Source organism: Paroedura picta, chromosome 1 (genome assembly GCF_049243985.1).
Source record: "Paroedura picta isolate Pp20150507F chromosome 1, Ppicta_v3.0, whole genome shotgun sequence".
Lineage (NCBI taxonomy): Eukaryota > Metazoa > Chordata > Lepidosauria > Squamata > Gekkonidae > Paroedura > Paroedura picta.
This window is the reverse complement of record NC_135369.1, coordinates 84,878,597-84,900,188: the sequence shown is the minus strand read 5'-3', so window position 1 is coordinate 84,900,188 and position 21,592 is coordinate 84,878,597. Positions and strand designations below refer to the sequence as shown.

Here is a 21,592-nt window from a genome sequence, read left to right as displayed (position 1 = left end):
CAAAACTCAGATGTCATCAGGAGGTCCACCAATGGGACCAGAACTCCAGAACCCCTTCCATTGTTGCCCTTCATGCACCATGAATAGAGAGTATCACTACCCAAGACATTATGTTCTATCTATACCTTATGGCTGATAGTCACAGATGGAATTCTGCTCCATATGTTTATCCAGTCCCCTCTTGAAGGTATCTATGCTTATAGCTGCCACCATTTCCTGAAGCAGTAAATTCAGTGTGTTAAATACTATTTGGGTGGAGAAGCATGTTTATCTGTTCTAAACCTTTTGCTTATCAATTTCATTGAGTGTCCACAAGTCCTTGTATTATGAGAAAGGGAGAAAAGTACATCTTTCTCTACCTTCTCTATCCTGTGCATAGTTCTGTAAACCTCTATCATGTCACCCCTCAGAACCCTAACCTTTCTTCATAGGGAAGGTGTCCCATTCTCTTAATCATTCTACTTGCCCTCTATTTCAGTTTTTCCAATGCTATATTAACTTTTGAGGTGCAGTGACCAGAACGGTAAACAAATGAGGCCACACATTAGATTTATACAGGGACATTACAATATTGGATGATTTGCTTTATACATGTTACCATGTGATGTAATCCAGATTCCATCTTAAAGGGTTATCAAGTCCAGGCACTACCCAATCTTTATGAACTATATCACTCAATTTGTATGACAGCAAATGCCTAATGTTAATAGTGAGAAAATCCGTTTAAATCAGGGTTAATCCCTGAGAAAATCATGTCTAACTTACAAGTGACAATAGCATTCCTTGTAAAGTTGTACAAGTATTCCTTTGTCCTTCTTTGTATAGTTTCCCCTAGTGATCTGTAGAACTTGCTCTAACTTAAATGTGTGGATATAAGCTCTTTCCATGAAGACTGAAAATGTATCTGCAGATTTTAAGCTCAACACTATACTTCTAAAGCAATGTCTATAATTTCACCATATGTATGCTTAGAGCTCTTTGACCCTGCTAGTCCAGGACCATCTACTCTGATTCCTACACTGTACATGATGTTGGTGAATGAATGGATTCTTTGATATGTGATAATGTTAGCCATTCAGTCAGCTCTGACTCCTGGCAATCCTACGCCACAATTTCCCATCTTGCACCATTTCTTTTAGTTGTGCAATGTTCTGGCCGGTATCCATTTTGATTTTATCTAACCACCACATTCTTTGTCTGCCTGATTTCCTTTTTCCACTGACCAATCCTAGCATAATTGCTTTATCTATTGAGGCCAAAGTAAGTGAGCCAGAGTTTTGTGATTTTGTCTACTAGTGATAGATAAGGCTTTATGCACTTGTGTTATTGTTTGTGTGACTTTTGCTGTCCATGGAACCCACAGAAGCCTTCTCAAACAAATCAATTCTTCTCGTCTGATTTTTTCATCGTCCAACTTTAACAACCGTAAGTGGGTGTTGGAAATATGATAGATCTTTGACATGTAATTTCATACAAATTGCTGCTTGAAGTCTGGCTGAGTCAAGGCCATAGTGTTGGAAAACCCTTCCCTCCATTATGCTTCCCTGATAGAAATGTGTCTATCCAGGCTTTTTAAGCCCAGGTATAAAAAAAAAGAAATGAGGGAGGGGATTGATCAAGAAAAAATATGGAGCGACAAGCTTCTCTAGCACTATGTCCCAATCATTCCCCTACTCAGTTGCAGCTATCTAGGATCTGAGGCTTCTTTCTCCCAGATGGAACCACAATGTGGTGATAACAAAATATTGCCTTTAAAATGGATTCACATTTCCTAACTATAGTTAAGCAGAGAAAATATTTTAGACACATTTTCAGGTGGTTACGTGATAGTCTTGATTCTGTAGGCAGTTCCTGTATAAATTCTTTTGCCTAAGCCAGATTTTTTAAATGTCATCAGAAATAGTTTTCATTTTGTTCTTCAAATGTCAAATTTTGTTCTTCAAATGTCTTGGTCAAATGTAGCATTTTACTTCTCCTGAAACATATTATTCTGGCTAGAGTTTCACATTACAATAAGCCAGCAAAACCAGAGTCAATGTTACATTTATGAATATACTGCTAAAATTCCTATCTTCCAATTTTTACTTAATTTCTGAAATATGTAAAAAAAATTCTTGAAGAATCATAGAATCATACTTAAATACTTGATGGCTATCAGATCCCCTCTTAGCTGTCTCCTCTCCAGACTAAACAGACCAAGCTTCCCCAACTTTTTTTCATATGTCTTGATCTCCAAACCCCTCACTATCTCTGTTGCCCTCTTCTGGACATGCTCCAGCTTTTCTGCATCCCTCTTCAACTGGTGCCCAAAACTAAACACAGTACTCCAAGTGAGGCCGAACCAGAGCAGAGTACAGTGGTACCATCACCTAACGTGATCTGGACATAATACTCCGTTTGATACAGCCTTCTTAGCCACTGATTCACACTGCTGATGCATGTTCAATGTATGGTCTACTAAGACTCTTAAGTCCTTTTCACACATGCTACTTGCCAAGACAAGTATCCCCCATCTTATATTAGTGTAGATGGTGAGGCCGAACCAGAGCAGAGTACAGCGGTACCATCACCTCCCATGATCTGGACACAATACTCCGTTTGATACAGCCCAAAATCCCATTTGCTTTTTTAGCCACTGAGTCACTGTTGACTCATGTTCAAAGTGTGGTCTACTAAGAGTGAACACTTAACATAATTTTGGTCTGAATGACTGTAAATAAATATTGATTGACTGGTCTACTAAGACTCCAAGATCCTTTTCGCACATGCTACTGCCAAGACAAGTCTCCCCCATCTGATATTGGTGTAGATGGTTTTTCCTACCTAAATGCAGAACTTTACATTTGTCCCTATTGAATTTCATTTTATTCAGTTTAGCCCACTTCTCGAGCCTATCAAAATCATCCTGTATTCTGATTCTGTCTTCTATTGTGTTTGCTACCCCTCCCAGTTTAGTTTAATAGAATCAGCCATTGATCCTGTATGAAGATCAGCAGAGTTGTATTTTACTATAGTACACAGAAGATTTCAGAGATTAGTCTGCTAATGTAGTTGTGCGATACTTAACCACACAGTTCTGATTATTGTATTTACAGTGACATAGCCTGTAGTTTCTTTATTCCCATTGAACAGCACTTCTAACTGCAGTATGAACTTCTGCTGTTAAAGGCTGTAATGGTTCCCAGTGGAACCTCTGGGGAGATAGTAGTGTACGAATAAGTGGTTGTCTTCAGAAAATTCTAACACTTTGCTTTGTCTTCAACAGATTGTGGCTGCTATACTTGCTATTGCAGGGATAGTCATGATGACTTATGCGGATGGATTCCACAGTTATTCAGTTATTGGAATAGCACTTGTTGTGGGATCTGCCTCAATGTCAGCTATGTACAAGGTAAGTATGCTCAAGCCCCCTCAAGCTATGAATGTCAACTTGATGATCTAACAGATATTGGCTTGAATTCTAGACACCACCAGAAGGATGCAACTATAACCTGGAACTATTCTATGAACTCTCACACAACAGCTAGTGCAAGATTTCATGCAAATGTTTGTGCAAGGACTAGGGATGGCTTGTGCAACGTTTTGTACAGTGTCTTAAAACATTGTACTTTTACTTCTTCAGTAACTGGACTGAAGCCAGCCAGCCAACCATTCAAAACATACTGCTAAGCAAGATAATATGTACTTCAGCATTAATGTTCTACCCAATTTGGTTTAACAAATACTTATTTGTTTGTTCATTTGTTTGACTTCTGTTCCTTTCTGTCTCAGTGGACTCAGGGTGGATTACAACCTACTGAAAATTACATAAAATACTAAAAATACTAAAATACTAAATCCTGATTTAAATTAACATTTCAGAATACATTAGTCTCTAACATTGCCCATAAAATCCTGTCCTAGGATTGGGAGGGCATGATGCAAACTTTCTCCAGGGAACTATTTAGCAGGTGCAGGTACAGGTAGAGAGGTCTTTGAGATCAAATGTCAGCTCTTGGGAGGCCTCAACTGTTTTAGCCTAGTGCTGAAAGTTAGCTGGGGTAGGCTGCATTCTCAAAGCAGGATACCACCACTGAAAAAGCCTTGTCCCTAGTTGCCATCTGCCTCTCCTTTGCAGATGGGGCACAGAGAACAGGGCTTAGGAAGAGAAAATAGACCTTTCCAGAGGCTATTATGCATGTACTGGTTTTCACTGCAGTCAGTTTGCTAACCCTTTTAAATCATCCTCTTAAAAAACGTTTTCAAAAACATTCCCATTTATACTTGTGCTCTGATACTGTATATTTTTTTTGCCACAGTTATGCGTTTGGAAAAGTTCCAATGGTAGCTCTGGGAGGGGGAACTTCCTCCATTGTGCTGCAATGTCACCTGACTGCCATTCTGGCACATGCTGCTGGCATTCCCCATGGGAATTGTAGTTCATGGACATGAATCACTATACCATCCCCTCCCCTGTGAAGTTTTTTTTTTTTTAATCACTGGTGAACCCAAAATGGGAGCCTCTACCCATAGCCTGAAACAGCTCTGCCTCCTGATTGTCCTGCAAGACAGAACTGGTATTTCAGACATTGCTGATCCAATGCAAGGCAGCACAGGGAAGATCCCTCCACTTTGCCAGCTTGAAAAACTGTCAAACAACAGTTCCCCACCACCACCACCACCACGGGCACTGATGAGAGGTAGACTGCTGCTGCAAGGAATTACTTTTGTGATATAGTTCTACAGAGATGCTAGTTTTGTAGTCTCAGGAGTGTTCGAGGAAGGCTGTTGTAGTAGAGAATGCCAAGCATACCAGCAGAGGTACTCCTCAGGCTGTTTTGCAGTAAAATAATAAAGTTCGCTGAGGAGGCAGAAAATAAGCAGCAGGAGCTTCAAGCTCCCATTGCTGGATGAGTAACTGCGATCAGAAAAGGGGAACATTTGCTAACATTTATGCATAAAAAAGAGGGTCCTCAGTACCATCACACAAGAAAAGTCACTGCAAAGCTAGTTTTAGATACTGTGCTGAAAAAACACAGTCAATGCTTTGAGGAGGGGCTGCCATGGATAATTAAAAATAACATGATGGGTTTCGCACAGCAAAAATGATCCCATGTGTAGAAATAAAAACAACAATGTCTTTTGGGGCAGACCTTTGGTGAGGTTTCTTGCCAGGATGCAAAAGCACCGATCCTTCTATGTGAGCCCTCACCATTAGAAGTATTAAGGGGGGATCTTCTCTGTTGCAGCACCATTGGTTGGGACTCTCTCTTGAGGGAAGTCTGCCTCGTCTTGTCCTCACTGTGCATTAACAATGGCCTTTTGCCATCCATACTGTTAATTAGTAGTATGCTTTTGTCTCCTGTATTTAAATTTTGCTGGTTGTTTTCATGCTGATGGGTAAAGGAACTTCCTCTCTTAGCAATGTTCTGTATATATTGAACTCAGTGGTGACTGGCAATTGCACTCTTGGGCTTACTGGGCATTTAATGTGAGATTCTTCGTGAGTGAAATTTGTTACCACCTGCCAGTAGCTAGTCAGTAGAGCATATCAAGGTTTTCTCTGCTCTATTCCCCTCTAAAGAGGAGGTAATTTGTATTACAGAGCTAGCTTCAGTGCAATTAGCTGGAATGGGCATCTTAACTGTCACACAATGTGCTAGTTCATAGTTATGTTGCTTGTGGCATTTTCACAAAGCAACTTAGGGAAAATTGCAAGTTTCTTGGGAGAACCTAAAAGCTACAAATATTTGTTTACACCCCCTCTTAAAACCACTTGCTTAGAAGAAAATCTTAGTGAAATGGGGCAACTTCAATATAGGTATGCTTAGGATGTAGCACTATGTTTTGTAAATCTGAATACATAATTGAGCTAAATTATGCTTGTGGGGATATGTGGGAACTGTAGCAGGAGACCAGCAAAACTATCACACAGATGCAAGTTCATGCTCAGTTTGGTAAAGAGGGCAAAGTGATTTCTTTTGGTTCCCAGGCTGTAGTTCCCCTCTCCCCCCATTACTCAACTGTGTTCAATAGGAATTATTCTCAGAAAAGTATGGCTGGAAATGCAGTCTTAGGCTGCATTTCCCTAGTGACCATGGATTAGACAATTTTATTTATTTATTTTCTTTCTAGCAGAATACAAAACATACACATGTCAAATGCTCTGCAATACGATATTAATTGGGTTAACAGGTAGTTAGAAACAAAATGTTTGAAATGACATATAACGGGTGAGTTCAAAGTAAATATATACTTAGTTTGCATTCTGTTTCTCTTTCTATGTTACAGGTTTTGTTTAAGCTTCTCCTGGGCAGTGCTAAATTTGGAGAAGCAGCCTTATTTTTGTCAGTGTTAGCTGTCTTCAATATCCTTTTTGTTACCTGTATTCCTGTCATCCTTTACTTTACCAAAGTTGAATACTGGAGTTCTTTTGATGCCATTCCTTGGGGAAGCATTTGCGGATTTTCAGTCTTATTATTGAGTAAGTAAATACTGTGCATTTGAATATCCCCAGTAACACCAGGTATTTCATAGAATCATAGATTTGGAAGAGAGCTCCAGGGTTATCTAGCAGAATGCAGGATACTCATGACTACCTGCCCACCCACAGTGACCCCAATTCCATACCCAGATAATGGCATGCAAGAAAGGGCCTTTGCTTATTTGTTTATATATTGTAGAACAGTGTGTCGGACAGATTTCCTTTTCCTTACTCAATCTGAAAATTAATTTGAAAAAAAAGTTTGATTAATGATGTCTTTTGTGACATCATTAATGAAATAAGTGCACTTGCATTAACTGCCCTCATGAATACACCTTTGTTCAACGGAAAGAATATTTCCATCACATATATGCTCATTTGTGTACTTCTGCCAGACGGCCTCTTGTAAAATTCAAAATGGATTGGTAAATGTTGTTAAAGTATGATATCAAAGTGCCTCTGAGGCTTGTCTTCACTCATCCTTTCTAAATATTTAGGCTTTTTCCTCCCCCTCTAAATGGAAAAAGTCACCCCAGGGCCCTCGGAGGGCGATTGCTGGCTCTGCGAGCCGGCAATCGCCCTGAACAGTCCTGGGGAGGCTTTTTCCTCCTCTTCCGTCCCCTCCCCACCGCCTACCTCTCTTATCAGCAGCGAGGCAGAAAATGGTGGCATGTGGCCAAATGCAGCCAACGTTTGAAGGGGACGGATTGGAAGGCGCTTTGCGCCTCCCAGTTCGTTGGTCCGGTGGCAAGGGACCAATTGCGAGCCGCATGGCGATTGGTCCCTTGCCGCCAGACTGACAATCGGAGGGCCTAATTGGCAGGCACTTTGCACCTGCTGATTGGGCCCTCCGATTGTCAGTTCGGGGGAAGGGGCCAATCGGCACCCTTCCTCATCCCGGACAGGGCCCACCCTCGGCCCACCCTTACTGTTTTATTTTATCCGCTCCGCAGGAGCGGTTAAAGATAGGCTGTAAAGGTAAAGGTATCCCCTGTGCAAGCACTGGTTCGAGTCTGACCCTTGGAGTGATGCCCTCTCGCGTTTTCATGGCAGACTCAATACGGGGTGGTTTGCCAGTGACTGCCCCAGTCATTACCGTTTACCCCCCAGCAAGTTGGCTGTAATCCCCTTCAAAACAAAGCACCCATAGAAAATTTATTTTAGGGAGATATATTCAAGATTTTCATAGAATCATAGAATTATAGAGTTGGAAGGGGCCATACAGGCCATCTAGTCCAACCCCCTGCTCAACACAGGATCAGCCCAAAGCATCCTAAAGCATCCAAGAAAAGTGTGTATCCAACCTTTGCTTGAAGACTGCCAGTGAGGGGGAGCTCACCACCTCCTTAGGCAGCCTATTCCACTGCTGAACTACTCTGACTGTGAAATTTTTTCCTGATATCTAGCCTATATCGTTGTACTTGTAGTTTATACCCATTACTGAGTGTCCTCTCCTCTGCAGCCAACAGAAACAGCCTCCTGCCCTCCTGCAAATGACAACCTTTCAAAAACTTAAAGAGGGCTATCATGTCCCCTCTCACAACCTCCTTTTCTCCAGGCTGAACATTCCCAATGTCCCATTTTACCTAAAGCTTTGACCCATTCATTTGAACAATTTGAATCATAGGGTCCAGTTCTATGCATTCTCAAAGAGGGTGCCTCCATTATCCACTTTTTTTCCTTTGGGCACATTGACAGTGCCATGGATACACCCTAGATCAGGGGTAGTCAACCTGTGGTCCTCCCGATGTCCATGGACTACAATTCCCAGGAATTCTAGTCCATGGACATTTGGAGGACCACAGGTTGACTACCCCTGCCCTAGATATACCCCATGGCTTTGATCGTGACTTCTCAGACTTGCAAGTGTTTGCAGTGATTCAAATAGGAGTGCTTAAAGTGAACTGGTTAATGGATTGTCATAAATGCTTGGCTGAAGGGGCTTTGATTTTGTACAATGCTAACCCTAAAATAAAACAATTTTATTTCTTATTTCAGCATTCAATATTTTATTAAATTTTGGGATTGCTATTACATATCCTACCCTGATATCTCTTGGAATTGTCCTAAGTGTACCTGTAAATGCTGGTAAGACCTATTGATTTTAGATTACATGCATGCATGATTTATATATTATCTGTATATCTAATAGGTGACATGTGGCTCCATCTGTGGATACTTAAACCTATTGATCCAGATCACAATGATGCTAAATATATTTCCCTGCAAACTTAGGAGACTTCCCAGATTAAAAATAAAATTCTGAAAAGTGTGTGTGTGTGTGTGTGTGTGTGTGTGTGTGTGTGTGTGTGTTTGTGTGTGTGTGAAAGGGAGGGAGGTAAATTCCCCTCAAATTAAAAAAAAAGCATTGTCTGCATGCACTTACTAGTTGAGGTAAAGAGATGTTTAGTATAAATATCTTCATCCAACTATATAAACATACCAGTTTTATGGTATTGGCCTTTAGGCTACTTCAACAACAAAACAGTGTTTCAAAATTACATAACTTGATTTCAATACATTAACTGATCCTTCCGTCCTTCAAGGAGTCTTCCTCCACCCTGATGAACCTTCTTCGAATTTAACTGGCTCTTGTTCCAACTGGATTTTTTAAAATGGTCCTCTAGAGCAGGGATAGTCAACCTGTGGTCCTCCAGATGTTTGTGGATTACAATTCCCATGAGGCCCTGACAGGCAGGGGCTCATGGGAATTGTAGTCCATGAACATCTGGAGGACCACAGGTTGACTACCCCTGCTCTAGAGCAGGGATTCCCTGTTAGGCCTCCCCGGCCTTTCCCCTATATCCTGCATTAATGGGATCAACCACAATTCCAGCCTGGTTCCAGAGCACCTTGAAGCCTGAAAATGTTTCAGGGGCTTGATCTTCCATGGCCAGAAGTTTGAAAAAGGCTGTTCTCAAGAGGAGAAGAATAGTATAAAGTAGCATAATCCTTAATTGCTAATTATATTTTCATCATAATTCTAATGTAAGCATGTTTTGTTAGATAGAACTGTTTAGCAGACAAAACGAAATAACTTACATGATAAAGATATCACATGAAAGGGCTTTGCATAGGACACATCAACATCTACTCCAGAGCAATACTACTCCACTATCACAGGGTATACCAGAGGGCTTCATGTTCACAGCTGAGATCTAAAGCAAATAGTTTTGTTATGTCTCCTCTTCTGCATACTAAATAGTTTCAGTCAAATCTCTTCTCATCTAAGGAAAACGGTGCAAGGGTATGGGGAAAAAAAGGAATAAGCAAGCTAATGCCCATGCCAAATGAATTGTTTTCAAATCTCCAACAGGAAATTCCTCGTGTTTCTCTATATAATAATGTAATATATTTTTATTTCTAACCCACCTTTCCAAATCACTCAGTCCGGATGACAGCAATAAAGTCAGCGTAACAGAATTAAAACTTAAAACATTCGAGTTATTACAATGCGTACCCACAACTTTTACCTTGTCAACCTGTTCTTCCTTATTGGTAAGGATCAAGCCTAAAGTAGCAGAACCCCTGGTTGCCCCTTCCACTTTCTGGGAAATGAAGTAATCAGCAAGACAAATCAAGAATTTATTGGACTTTTCATTTTTAGCAGAGCTGGTCTTCCAACAGGTATCTGGGTAATTGAAATCTCCTATGACCACTAGGGCCCTGTCTCTGAGAACTTTGTAATCTGGTCTAGGAGCATCTCAACCAAGTCCTCCCACTCCCCACCCCCAGAAATCCATCAAGGCATTCTGCTGCTGGACCTGTCGTATTATTACTGTTTAATGTTGTTCTGTTACCCTGTTATCAGTTAGTATTATTAATGTTACAGTTATTATATGTATGGTTCTTTGTATAGGTCTCATTTCTAAGTAAACCGCCCTGAGCTTTCAGGGAGGCAGTATATAGTCTGGTGGAGTGGTTAGGAGTGCAGACTTCTAATCTGGCATGCTGGGTTCGATTCTGCGCTCCCCCACATGCAGCCAGCTGGGTGACCTTGGGCTCACCACGGCACTGATAAAGCTGTTCTGACCGAGCAGTAATATCAGGGCTCTCTCAGCCTCACCCACCCCACAGGGTTTCTGTTGTGGAGAGAGGAATGGGAAGGTGACTGTAAGCCGCTTTGAGCCTCCTTCGGGTAGGGAAAAGTGGCATATAAGAACCAACTCTTCTTCTTCTAAATGTGAATAAATAAATAAATAAATAAATAAATAAATAAATAAATAAATAATAATCCAGCTCCCTGCTCACGAGCAGAACTATCTATTCACCTGCTCTGCTGCATATCAGCCTTTCCTCAAAAGCTGCCTAGTATGGGACTTCAGTGTGAATGGTACTTTTTAGTGGATAGTGATGGGGTAGGAAAAACCTAAATTCCACACACCTGCAAAAGGCTTTGGTTTCTCAGACAGTAGGTTTCTCAGACCCCCCCCCCCAATGCAAGGCAAACTGCTTTTGAACTTGAGCAGAATTTTTATTAGAGCCTGTGCTCCTCAGGGAAAAGGAAGGCATGATTGATTTACTGATTGATTAAACTTATTACCTGCCACCCCCAATAGGCCAGCTCATGGCGGCTTAAAACTACAACCCAATATATGAAATCTCAATAAAAATCCATTAAAACAGGCACAATAACATCAACATGGCGGTAAAATAACCCCATTCTATAACAGTATGCCCACCAGAAGGCTTCGATGATGTGTTGGCTGGCTGCCACTGATGATGGTATAGAGTGGTGGTGTGTGTCTTCCATGGGGGGCCCATCTGATCTATGCCCTGCACTGGCCTCATCCATAGATCTGGTGGAAAAGCTCCATCTTACATGCATTGCAGAGTGTCAAAAGCTCCTGCAGGACCTGCAGCTCTTCCAGGAGCTCGTCCCACCAGGTAGGAGCCAGGACCAAAAAGTCTCTGGCCTTGATTGAGGCCAGGCGGGCTTCTCTGGTGCCGGGGATGACCAGTAAGTTGGAACCTGCAGAGTGGAGAGCCCTGCGGGGAGCATAGAGTTACAGTCAATCCCACAGATGCATGGGTCCCAGGCCACAAAGGGTCTTAAAGGTCAAAAACCCAAACCTTGAACCTGATCCAGACTGCAACTAGCAACCAATGCAGCTATCTCAGCACTGACTGGATATGGGCCCTCCAAGATGTACCTAGAATCATAGAGTTGGAAGGGACCTCATGGGTCATCTAATCCACCACCCTGCACTATGCAGGACACTCACAGCCCTATCGCTTATCCATTGTAACCTGCCACCCCGTTAAGCTTTCACAGAATCAGCCTCTCCATCAGATGGCTATCCAGCTTCTGTTTAAAAATTTCCAAAGATGGAGAACCCACCACCTCCCAAGGAAGCTTGTTCCATTGAGAAACCCCTCTGTCAGGAACTTCTTCCTGATGTTTAGATGGAATTCATTTTGTGAGTTCATTTTGCACCAGCTGCAATTTTACTCCTTCCCAGCCACAAGACCTCCATCTTGGAGAGGTTGAGTTTCAGGCAACTCTGCTCAAGCCATCCAGCCATGGCTTCCAAACATCTGGCAAATGGTTCCAAGGGGGGGGGAGTCCAGGCAACAATCCACGAGGATATAGAGCTGGGTGTTATCGGCATATTGATGACAGCCCAGCCTGAAACTCCGGACCACCTCTGCCAGATGGCACATAAAGATGTTGAATAGCGTGGGGGAGAGCACCACCCCGAGGAACTGCACAAGGAAGCCAACAGGAGTGTGACAGCTCATTCCCCACTGCTACCTTCAGGGTCTGGAGAAAGAAGCATAGCCAGCTAAGGGCTTTACCCATATCCCCACCCGGCAAGGCAGTGGGCCAATAGCTCATGGTAGACCACATCAAAGGTGGCTGACAAGTCTAACATTATGAGAATGGCCAACCCGCCCTGATCCAGCTGGCGCCAGAGATCATCCATCAGGGCGACCTGCACCATCTCCACCCTGTGACTAGGATGGAAGCCAGACTGATATAGGTCAAGGGCCCATGTAAATGTTTTCAGTTAATCAATTAAAGCAAATGTTGGTGCTGGTATGGGTGTCTACTGTTTTGTTGTGGTAATGGCATGTGAGATCAAGTTGCAGCCACAGGGAATTCAAGGCAGGATGACCAGAGGTGGTTGGCCATGGCCTACCTCTGTGCAGTGTCCCTGAACTTACCTTGGCAAAATCCCATCCAATTATTAAGAGGAGCCAACCCTACTTGGCAAAAACTGACAAGATTGGGCTAGCCTGGGCCATCCATGTTAAGGTATCTCTTTTAGAAAAGTCTAAATTACCCCCAACCTTATTGCAAACCTTTATGAATGCCTAAAGTCCCTCTTTGTAGTCTGACCAATGATCATAATGTATATAGAGTTCGGCAACATGGTTGTCTTCAAATCCATCAATATTATCTAGTTTCATATATGAGGGCTTTTGCTTTTCACCATGTGATGTTTGTTGGAGCCCATGTGCAATGCTTCTCAGATGCTTTCTACCATTAATGATACTCGTTCAATATTCCTTGCAGTTGTCGATCACTACAGGAGTGACATTGTCTTCAACAGCGTTCGTGTGATTGCCATTGTCATCATCGGCCTGGGCTTCCTCCTGTTGCTTTTGCCAGAGGAGTGGGATGAGTGGTTAATAAAGCTCCTCACTCGTCTCAAAGTACGGAAGAAGGAAGAGGTGCCAGAAGGAAATGGAGATATCGTGTCTGGATTACAGAATAAAAGCAGGAGAACGCGCCCTTCCATGTCATCTTTCACACATTAATGCTGTCATTTTTATGGAAACTCTATCATTGTACGCTATAATTCACAGGTCTTTTCTTGCAAAGAAGCACATGTGTTCGATACAGTGTACATAGATGTACAGTTTTGATATACTAGAGTCTGAGGCATCAAGTTTCAGCATGTCCAAACTGCTTGCACTGTTTCACATCAAACCTTTCACTTGGGAGAACATTAAAAAGGCAAAAACAAAACACTTTTTAAATGAATGTAATGTATAGACAAATTCTCTTTGCGCATATTATTTCAATGATGAATCATCATGATAAGCAGGGCATATGTTTTGAACATGAAGTACTGAATGACACATCGCACACTGTGATTTACAGAAATATAGAGAAAGATGCGTATACGCTGTGCTACATCATAAGCTTATTTTTAAACTAGAGCTGTAATTCTAAACATTTTCCAGTAAACCAAAAGAAAATCTTTCATGGGGGTAAGAAAGGGGTGGGTGGGTGGGAGGGAGGGAGGGGGAGATTGCTTTGTGAAGACAAGTGCACTTTGTGCCAGAGCAAAAGGAAGGGTAAAATGTTACATTTTGCACTAAAGAGGGGGAAAGCAGTCAAGAGTACCAGGGCACAATCAGCAAGGAATTCCTCCTGTGAAGGCCCCACTGTTATGATTGGCAGCTGCACACGAGCATGGGAGTCATCTTCTTGCATGCTCCCCATTCATTTCAGTGGAATTTCTGCAGGTAAAATTCTCAGTGGATTGTGCCCCAAATCTTCTTTATCTGTGCATGACTGCAATCCATGCTTAAACTCATGCAAGGGAAAATACAGTGCCTTCTATAGAATTTTAGTCCTTTGTCTGTGTAGTATATCATGCTGCAAGTTACTTGTGTTGGTCTTACCCTATGTAGAGGTGGCTCTGCAGACATAGTGCTGTTGAAACTCCCAAAGAAATCAATGAGTGCCTACTTAAAGCCAGTGATGAATGGGAGTGCTGAACATCTAGGGGTACAAGGTCTAATCCTGTGGTTGGGTTGACTTCCCACTTACAGGGCTTTTTATCTGGAGGCCATCCTGTTCTGTGTTAATTGTGAGTGAGGGGAGAATCAAGCCCTGTGCATAAGAACCTTGCTTAAGTCTAACCCCGAAACTAACAGCCACTTATGATGTGAACACAAGAATACAGAGAATTAAGAGGTGAATTGCCACTTGCTTTTATTCCATTGCTGTGTTTTTGATGAGGACATGCAAGTTAGTCACGTCAAATCTAACACTTTTTACAAACCTGTAAGCACCAAGCTGTTTACTTCTACAATTTAGGTTTGCCATTGAATTTCTATCTGTGATAGACCATGCGATATGTACAAAGAAACAGACAAAGGTTACAGTTTACTATTTTTAAAGTTTACATTGCTGCATACAAAATTTAAAACGTTATTTTGAAATGTTGCCATAACCTAATGGTACCTTGCTGCCTCCATGGCATTTTTGTGCCTCCATGGCATTTTTGTGTCGAATTGGGGTGGCATTCACTTCTCAACTTTTTATTGAATCAGTTTCAGATTCAATTATCTGCTTGACAAAACGAATTAATAAAATGATTATTAAAGCAACTTAAGTCAATGGCTTCTTCTTTGCCATCCCGCCTTACTGTAAGTCACTTCAGACTTTTTTTCCCAAAGGCATTTTGGTTGTACTGAAGTGACAAAAATTATAAAGGACCTTCTTCATTACCGTGACAGTTACTTTACCTGTGCACCAGCTTACTACTAAAGTAGCTTCATTTTGAATTCCAAGGTTAAGTGTCACATGGTTTTATTATGACCTTAAGGAAATGCTCAAGGGTGTTTGGTGTTTTCAAAGGTGAATAAAACTCACCCCAAAATTCTTTGGTAATAGGAAGTTTGTTTAAGCATCCTTCATCTTATTTATTGTAATTACTCAGGTGTCACCAATTGAAATGCCTATAAGGAAGAGACATACTTGGGAGTAAGGTCTCTTTTTAGCACATGTACAGACAGATAAATAGAGGACACATAAAAGAATGCAGCTTTAGAAAAGTATAATATATAAACAGGGCATCAGGAATCAAACCATTTCCTTGAACTGAAAAATCCTTAATAGTCTGAGAATTGGTACAAACAGTGCAAACAGAAATATAAGAGCTTGAAAAGTTAAAATTCCTTACTACAAAGGCAGAATAGCATAGCCAAACTGGACCTGGGCAGTGTCCTCATGGGAAAACCTCCATTTTGAAGGCTAAAATGGGCAGTTTTAAAAACAGCATAGCGGGATGAGGCATAATTGTTTCTCCCCCCCCCTCCCAATATCTTTACTGAAACAGCTGTACCACCCCCCCTCCCCACAGCTGTTTCAGGACAAAAACTTATTGGGAGAAACAAGTGCCTCATCTTACATACCGCAAGCCTGATGTGGGGCCCTCAATGCATTTTTGAAAAGATGGCATGATCCTGATGTCTGACAAAAGGATGCCATCCTGCTTGGTTTGGCCCACATATGACATCACTACCTGAGAAAACTAAAGGTAAAACTAGTTTGGGGAAGAAGAAGAAGAAGAAGAAGAAGAAGAAGAAGAAGAAGAAGAAGAAGAAGAAGAAGAAGAAGAAGAAGAAGAAGAAGAAGAAGAAGAAGAAGAAGAAGAAGAAGAAGAAGAAGAAGAAGAAGAAGAAGAAGAAGAAGAAGAAGAAGAAGAAGAAGAAGAAGAAGAAGAAGAAGAAGAAGAAGAAGAAGAAGAAGAAGAAGAAGAAGAAGAAGAAGAAGAAGTAGTAGTAGTAGTAGTAGTAGTAGTAGTAGTAGTAGTAGTAGTAGTAGTAGTAGTAGTAGTAGTAGTAGTAGTAGTAGTAGTAGTAGTAGTAGTAGTAGTAGTAGTAGTAGTAGTAGTAGTAGTTGGTTCTGCCCGGTCAGAACAGTTTTATCAGTGCCGTGGCGAGCCCAAGGTCACCCAGCTGGTTGCATGTGGGGTAGCACAGAATCGAACCTGGCTTGCCAGATTAGAAGTCCGCAGTCCTAACCACTACACCAAACTGGCACCAAAATACCTAACATGGCATGAAAAAAGAAAGCAGAGAGTTTTCCCCTTCCGAGCTGCAGCCTTTATCTTGTTTTGACTGTGAAATTCTCCAAAACACTGATGTTCCACACACATCCAATATTTGGCTGTGTCTTTATTTAGTGTAGAAATCTGAGTATTTTTTTCTCTTCCTTCGGATCATCGTTCATTCACTTCAGTTCAGTTTCTCCAGCTTTTCTATCCCTTTCTTTCAAAATGGTTCACAGCTAGCTATTACATATACATATTCAGAAAGTACGGGTGATAGGCTCATCCACCCTAGCAAAAAGTAGTCACATCTGGAGAGCCAGTTTGGTGTAGTGGTTAGGAGTGCGGACTTCTAATCTGGCATGCCGGGTTCGATTCTGTGCTCCCCCACATGCAGCCAGCTGGGTGACCTTGGGCTCGCCACGGCACTGATATAACTGTTCTGACCGAGCAGGAATATCAGGGCTCTCTCAGCCTCACCCACCCCACAGGGTGTCTGTTGTGGGGAGAGGAATGGGAAGGCAACTGTAAGCCGCTTTGAGCCTCCTTCGGGTAGGGAAAAGCGGCATATAAGAACCAACTCTTCTTCTTCTTCTTCTTCTAGTTCCATTGAATGAATGTCCCAATCCCATTGGGTACAAGGCAACAAGTACACTTATGTTGGCATTCAGCCTTAGGCATTTAAATGTTCACTCAGTTTTCAATAACTCAGATGGGAGCTGGCTGTAACCAACTTTTGCTAATGATTTCCTATTGTTGGGTTTTCCTAGTCACTAGAGACCGCCAGAGCATCACTGTTGTCTAAGGATGCAGAAGTATGCTTCCATCTTTGCATAATTTAGCTGTCCTAAACAGACTGGCAATACCCTATAATAAACTAAGAGCTTCATTAAAACAGTGAATTATTATAAGTAATCACTATCAGCAGTCCTCAATTGTAGATTTTACTGCTGCAGAGTATTAGAATCATCATTTTAATTAAGTTAATGAACTTCACTCTTCCTCCATCCGCACAAATTGTTTTTGTATGACATTTTTTTACATCTTTACCATTATTTCACATCTTTAGTCCTAAAGATTTGAAGTTCTTTTTAGATTTACAAGGGAATTTAAAAACCGTTATAAAAAGTGAACATGATCCAACCCAAATGAACCACTGTAATAGTCCCAAGGATTTTAAAGGGAATAGTGAAACATTAACTCAGTGGTCCCCAACCTTTTTATCACCGGGGACCAGTCAACGCTTGACAATTTTACTGAGGCCCGGTGGGGGGGTAGTCTTTTGCTGAGGGACGTCGCTGCCGCTGCCTGAGTCCCTGCTCCACTTGCTTTCCCGCCGGCGCCATTGACTTCCTGCTGCCCACTGGGGGGCGCTGCCAGCAGTAGCTGCGCAGTGTCACGCCGAGGAGGAGCAGCATAGGTGACCCGGCAGCAGAGTGGCAGGGCAGCCTTTGAGGCAGCAGCCAGGGAGGAGGACAAGGAAGAGCTGCAGCCCGGTACTGACTGATCCACGGACCGGCACCGGTCCCCTGACCGGGGGTTGGGGACCACTGCATTAACTCATTGATCAGACACTGAACCTTAATCTATTTATTTTGAAATTTTAATTTATTGATTGTTCTATTCACACTAGCAGATAGCTGTTTGGACAGGAAGGGGCTGTGACAATCAAATTTTAAGTAAATTCTAAATTTTCCATAGCCAAAAATTGAGGATTACAGACGACGCATGATTCACACACATCTTTTGGGCTCAGTATAGATTGGTACATTTCTTGGATAACTAACTCAGGGCAGAGTAAATGCATATGACTATATGCTTTCCGGTGCTGTGCCACCACTATTTGAAAATTTTGAGAGTTCAACACCAATTATCACCAAGACCAAAACACTTAAAATTGTGCCTCATCAAAGAATTGCTAAAAAAAAAATAGAAATACCTTTATTGCAACATATTGTACCAGTCATTTGAACAAAATCACTGAGCATAATTAAGTAATCAGAAATGTTCACATGAAAAATCCGTTTACTGTCTGCAGAACTTGTATATATATAGACTTCAAATACATGAAAGAATTGTATCTGTTTAGAGCAAAGTAAAGCTAATGAATCTCTCATAACATTGCTGGAAAAAGAATAAGAAATAAAACTATCGGTTGTTGAACTATTCTGTGAAATCTTAGAGGACAGTTGTTTTAGAATTCTTTACACTGACTCTGCAATTCATTGTACAACATAAAGGCTCTCCATTCTTACCACTGCCTTCAGGGACTCACCTTCAGACAACTCCATCACAATATTCCCATCTATACATCTTGGGCAACTCCTTCATAGGAGCCACTACAGTGTAACAGACTGAATAAATTCCCTCTTTATTAACAAAATCTAGAATTAAGAATATGCCTGACACATGTCATGAATGGGGAATCTTGTTTCTGGATACCAGCATCAATTTTCTGCAGGATTTTCCAGTTTTCCTGTGTGCCATCAGCACTGAGTGCTGTCCAAGTAGCATTGTACAACACACAAATAAGCACAACCTTCAAATGCAAAAGAGCGAGGGATTTTCTGACTAATTTAAATTTTGTCCTGGGCATTTCTTACATTACCCCCCACCCCAAATTAAACATTTGTATTGATGGAACACACACACAACAGTTTTATTTAGGATATATTCATGAGTTCAGCCATAAGACTTCTGCAACAGCCTGTTAATGAGATCTAAGTGATAGGAAAAAAGCCTTAAATTGGATATTTAATTTGCCGGTATTTCACGATAATATTTAATCTGCTAGTATTTCACAATAATCAAGTTAAAGACGCACTCTAGATTACATATATACATGTTATAGGAAGGTATTAGGCATAGATCTATGCCACATGCTTACTTCTATGCCACATGCTTACTACTGTTTTTAAAGTCTTTTAATGGGTATTTTAATGGGGATAGGACTATTGTGACCCGCCACGAGCCTACAGGGAGTGGCAGGAAATAAATCTAATTAATAATAATAATGATGATGATGATAGTTGCCAGAATTAATCTGCATTATTCAAATGAAAGCTGTGAACCATTTACTTATTCAAGTGTACATAAAACCAAATGAAGTATGTGCAAGTAAGATCAAAGCATAAGGCCCACAAAACAGAACTGGGTTCTGTTCAAATTCAGTCAGATTCAAAATTTAATTTGCTTTTATATGTACAAAAGAAAATTAGGACCATTTCCACACGGAGGGGTAAAATGCACATGGCTTCCTGCTTGCAAATGCAGGATGGTATACCTTGAATTGCAGCCCTCCTCATAAGAGATCCCACCTGCATGTTTCCTCTGCCCCATTGTGGCTTTCTGCCTCCTGATGAGGCAGCAAGGGAAAGCAAAACAACTTCCCCCTTTGCTCCTTGGCAAGTCACCAATCACAGCACAGTAATTCTCTCATGGACTGAAACTTTCTTCCCCCCAAGCCCCAAAATGATTTTTTAATAAAAAGGGACTTCTAAAAGGCACTTCTGTGTTGCTATGCAGTAATGCCACAACACAGAAGCTTTATTAATTTAAAAAAAATTAACGCTTCTGCATTGCTACAGAGAAATGCCAGAACAATACAGCCCCCCCCCTGATACAATCCATACCCATTCAAAACCATGTCACAACATCTTTCCCAACCTAATGCTCCACCTAAATCTAAAAACTCCCCTTCCGGACCCATATGTAAGCTAACCCCAATCCTAGCTTGAAAACTTATGCAATATAAATCCCTATATTTTTAAAATACATATATATTATGGCAAAAAATACTTATACATTCCATAGCCTTAACTAACCATGTCTCAAGATCTTCTCCATGCCTAACACATACCCTAAACCTAAAAACACTTGATCCAAACCCATTCCTAAGCTAACCCTAACCCTAGCCTGATAATTTACCCTCATATACTAAATACCTATATTTTTACAAATACATATTATGTCAATAAATGTTTCTACAGTCCATAGTCTTAACTAACCATGTCTCAACATCTTTCCCAACCCTAACAGTAATCCTAAATCTAAAAATTCCCTATCCGGACCCATACATAAGCTAACCCTAACCCATGCTTGACAATTTACAATAATATAAATCTCCATATTTTCAAATGTACAGTAATGTCAAAAAATACTTATACGTTCCATAGCTTTTCCTAACCATGTCACAACATCTTTCCCAACCCTAACACTCCCCCTAAATCAAAAAACACTCCATCCAAACCCATTCCTAAGCTAACCCTAACCCTAGCCTGAGAATTTACCCTCATATGTACAAATACATTTTACAAATACATATTATGTCAAAAATACATATAACATCAAAATGTATGCATCAGAAATGCATACAAATACATATTATGTCAAAAAATGCATTCGATAGCCTTTCCTAACCATGTTACAACATCTTTGCCAACCCTAGCGCTACAACTAAACCTACAAACTCCCCATTTGGACCCATATCGAAGCTAACCCTAACCCTAGATTAAGAACGTATGCTAATATAAATCCATATATTTCTACAAATACATATTATGGTCAAAAAATACTTATACATCCCATATCCTTAACAAGCCATTTCTCAACATCTTTCCCAACCCTAAAAATCCCATATCCTTAACAAGCCATTTCTCAACATCTTTCCCAAACCTAAAAACTCCCCTTCCAGACCCATATTTAAACTAACCCTATCCCAGCTTGAGAATTTACACTAATATAAATCCCATATTTAAGCTAAGCCTAACCCTAGTAATTGAATTCACGCAAATGTAAATCACCCTATTTTTATTTTTACATGTACAATAAAGTCAAAAAATACTTATAGTTTCCGTAAGCTTTCCTAACCATGTCACAACATCATTCCCAACCCTAACTCTCCTACTAAACCTAAATACTCCCCATCCGGACCCATACGTAAGCTAACCCTAACCCTAGGTTGAGAATTTACGATAATATAAATCCCCGTATCTTTACAAATATATATTATGTCAAAAGACACTTATACATTCCATAGCCTTTCCAAACCATGTCACCACATCTTTCCCAACCCTAAAACTAGCACTAAACCAACAAACTCACCATCTTGACCCATATATACATACATACACAAGCCTTTATTGTTTCCAGCCATAGGCCATTACAATGCAATCAATATCATATCAGTTGATATAAAAACAGTAAAAGAATTAGAACAATACATGCGGTAGTCCATAGATAATAAAAGACAATAAGAATTCAGGTTTCTAGCTCTCTGGTGGCATAAGTTTGGCTCGAATTTTCCTTGCTGCTAATGCAAATAGTGAAACATTAT

The 21,592-nt window shown here is 40.9% G+C and overlaps 1 protein-coding gene across 7 annotated transcripts in view; it reads left to right on the top strand.

Moving 5' to 3' along the window:
* SLC35F3 (solute carrier family 35 member F3) overlaps positions 1–13,689 on the top strand; it is a 160,923-nt gene extending 147,234 nt beyond the window's left edge. For all 7 annotated transcript variants that reach the window (XM_077346043.1, XM_077346097.1, XM_077346068.1 and 4 more), the window contains 4 exons: positions 3,266–3,391; positions 6,271–6,463; positions 8,462–8,551; positions 12,984–13,689. In XM_077346043.1, the coding sequence (XP_077202158.1) occupies positions 3,266–3,391; positions 6,271–6,463; positions 8,462–8,551; positions 12,984–13,228 (654 nt within the window). In that variant the 3' untranslated portion in view covers positions 13,229–13,689. The remainder of the gene's footprint in view (positions 1–3,265; positions 3,392–6,270; positions 6,464–8,461; positions 8,552–12,983) is intronic.
* The last annotated feature ends 7,903 nt before the right edge of the window (positions 13,690–21,592 follow it).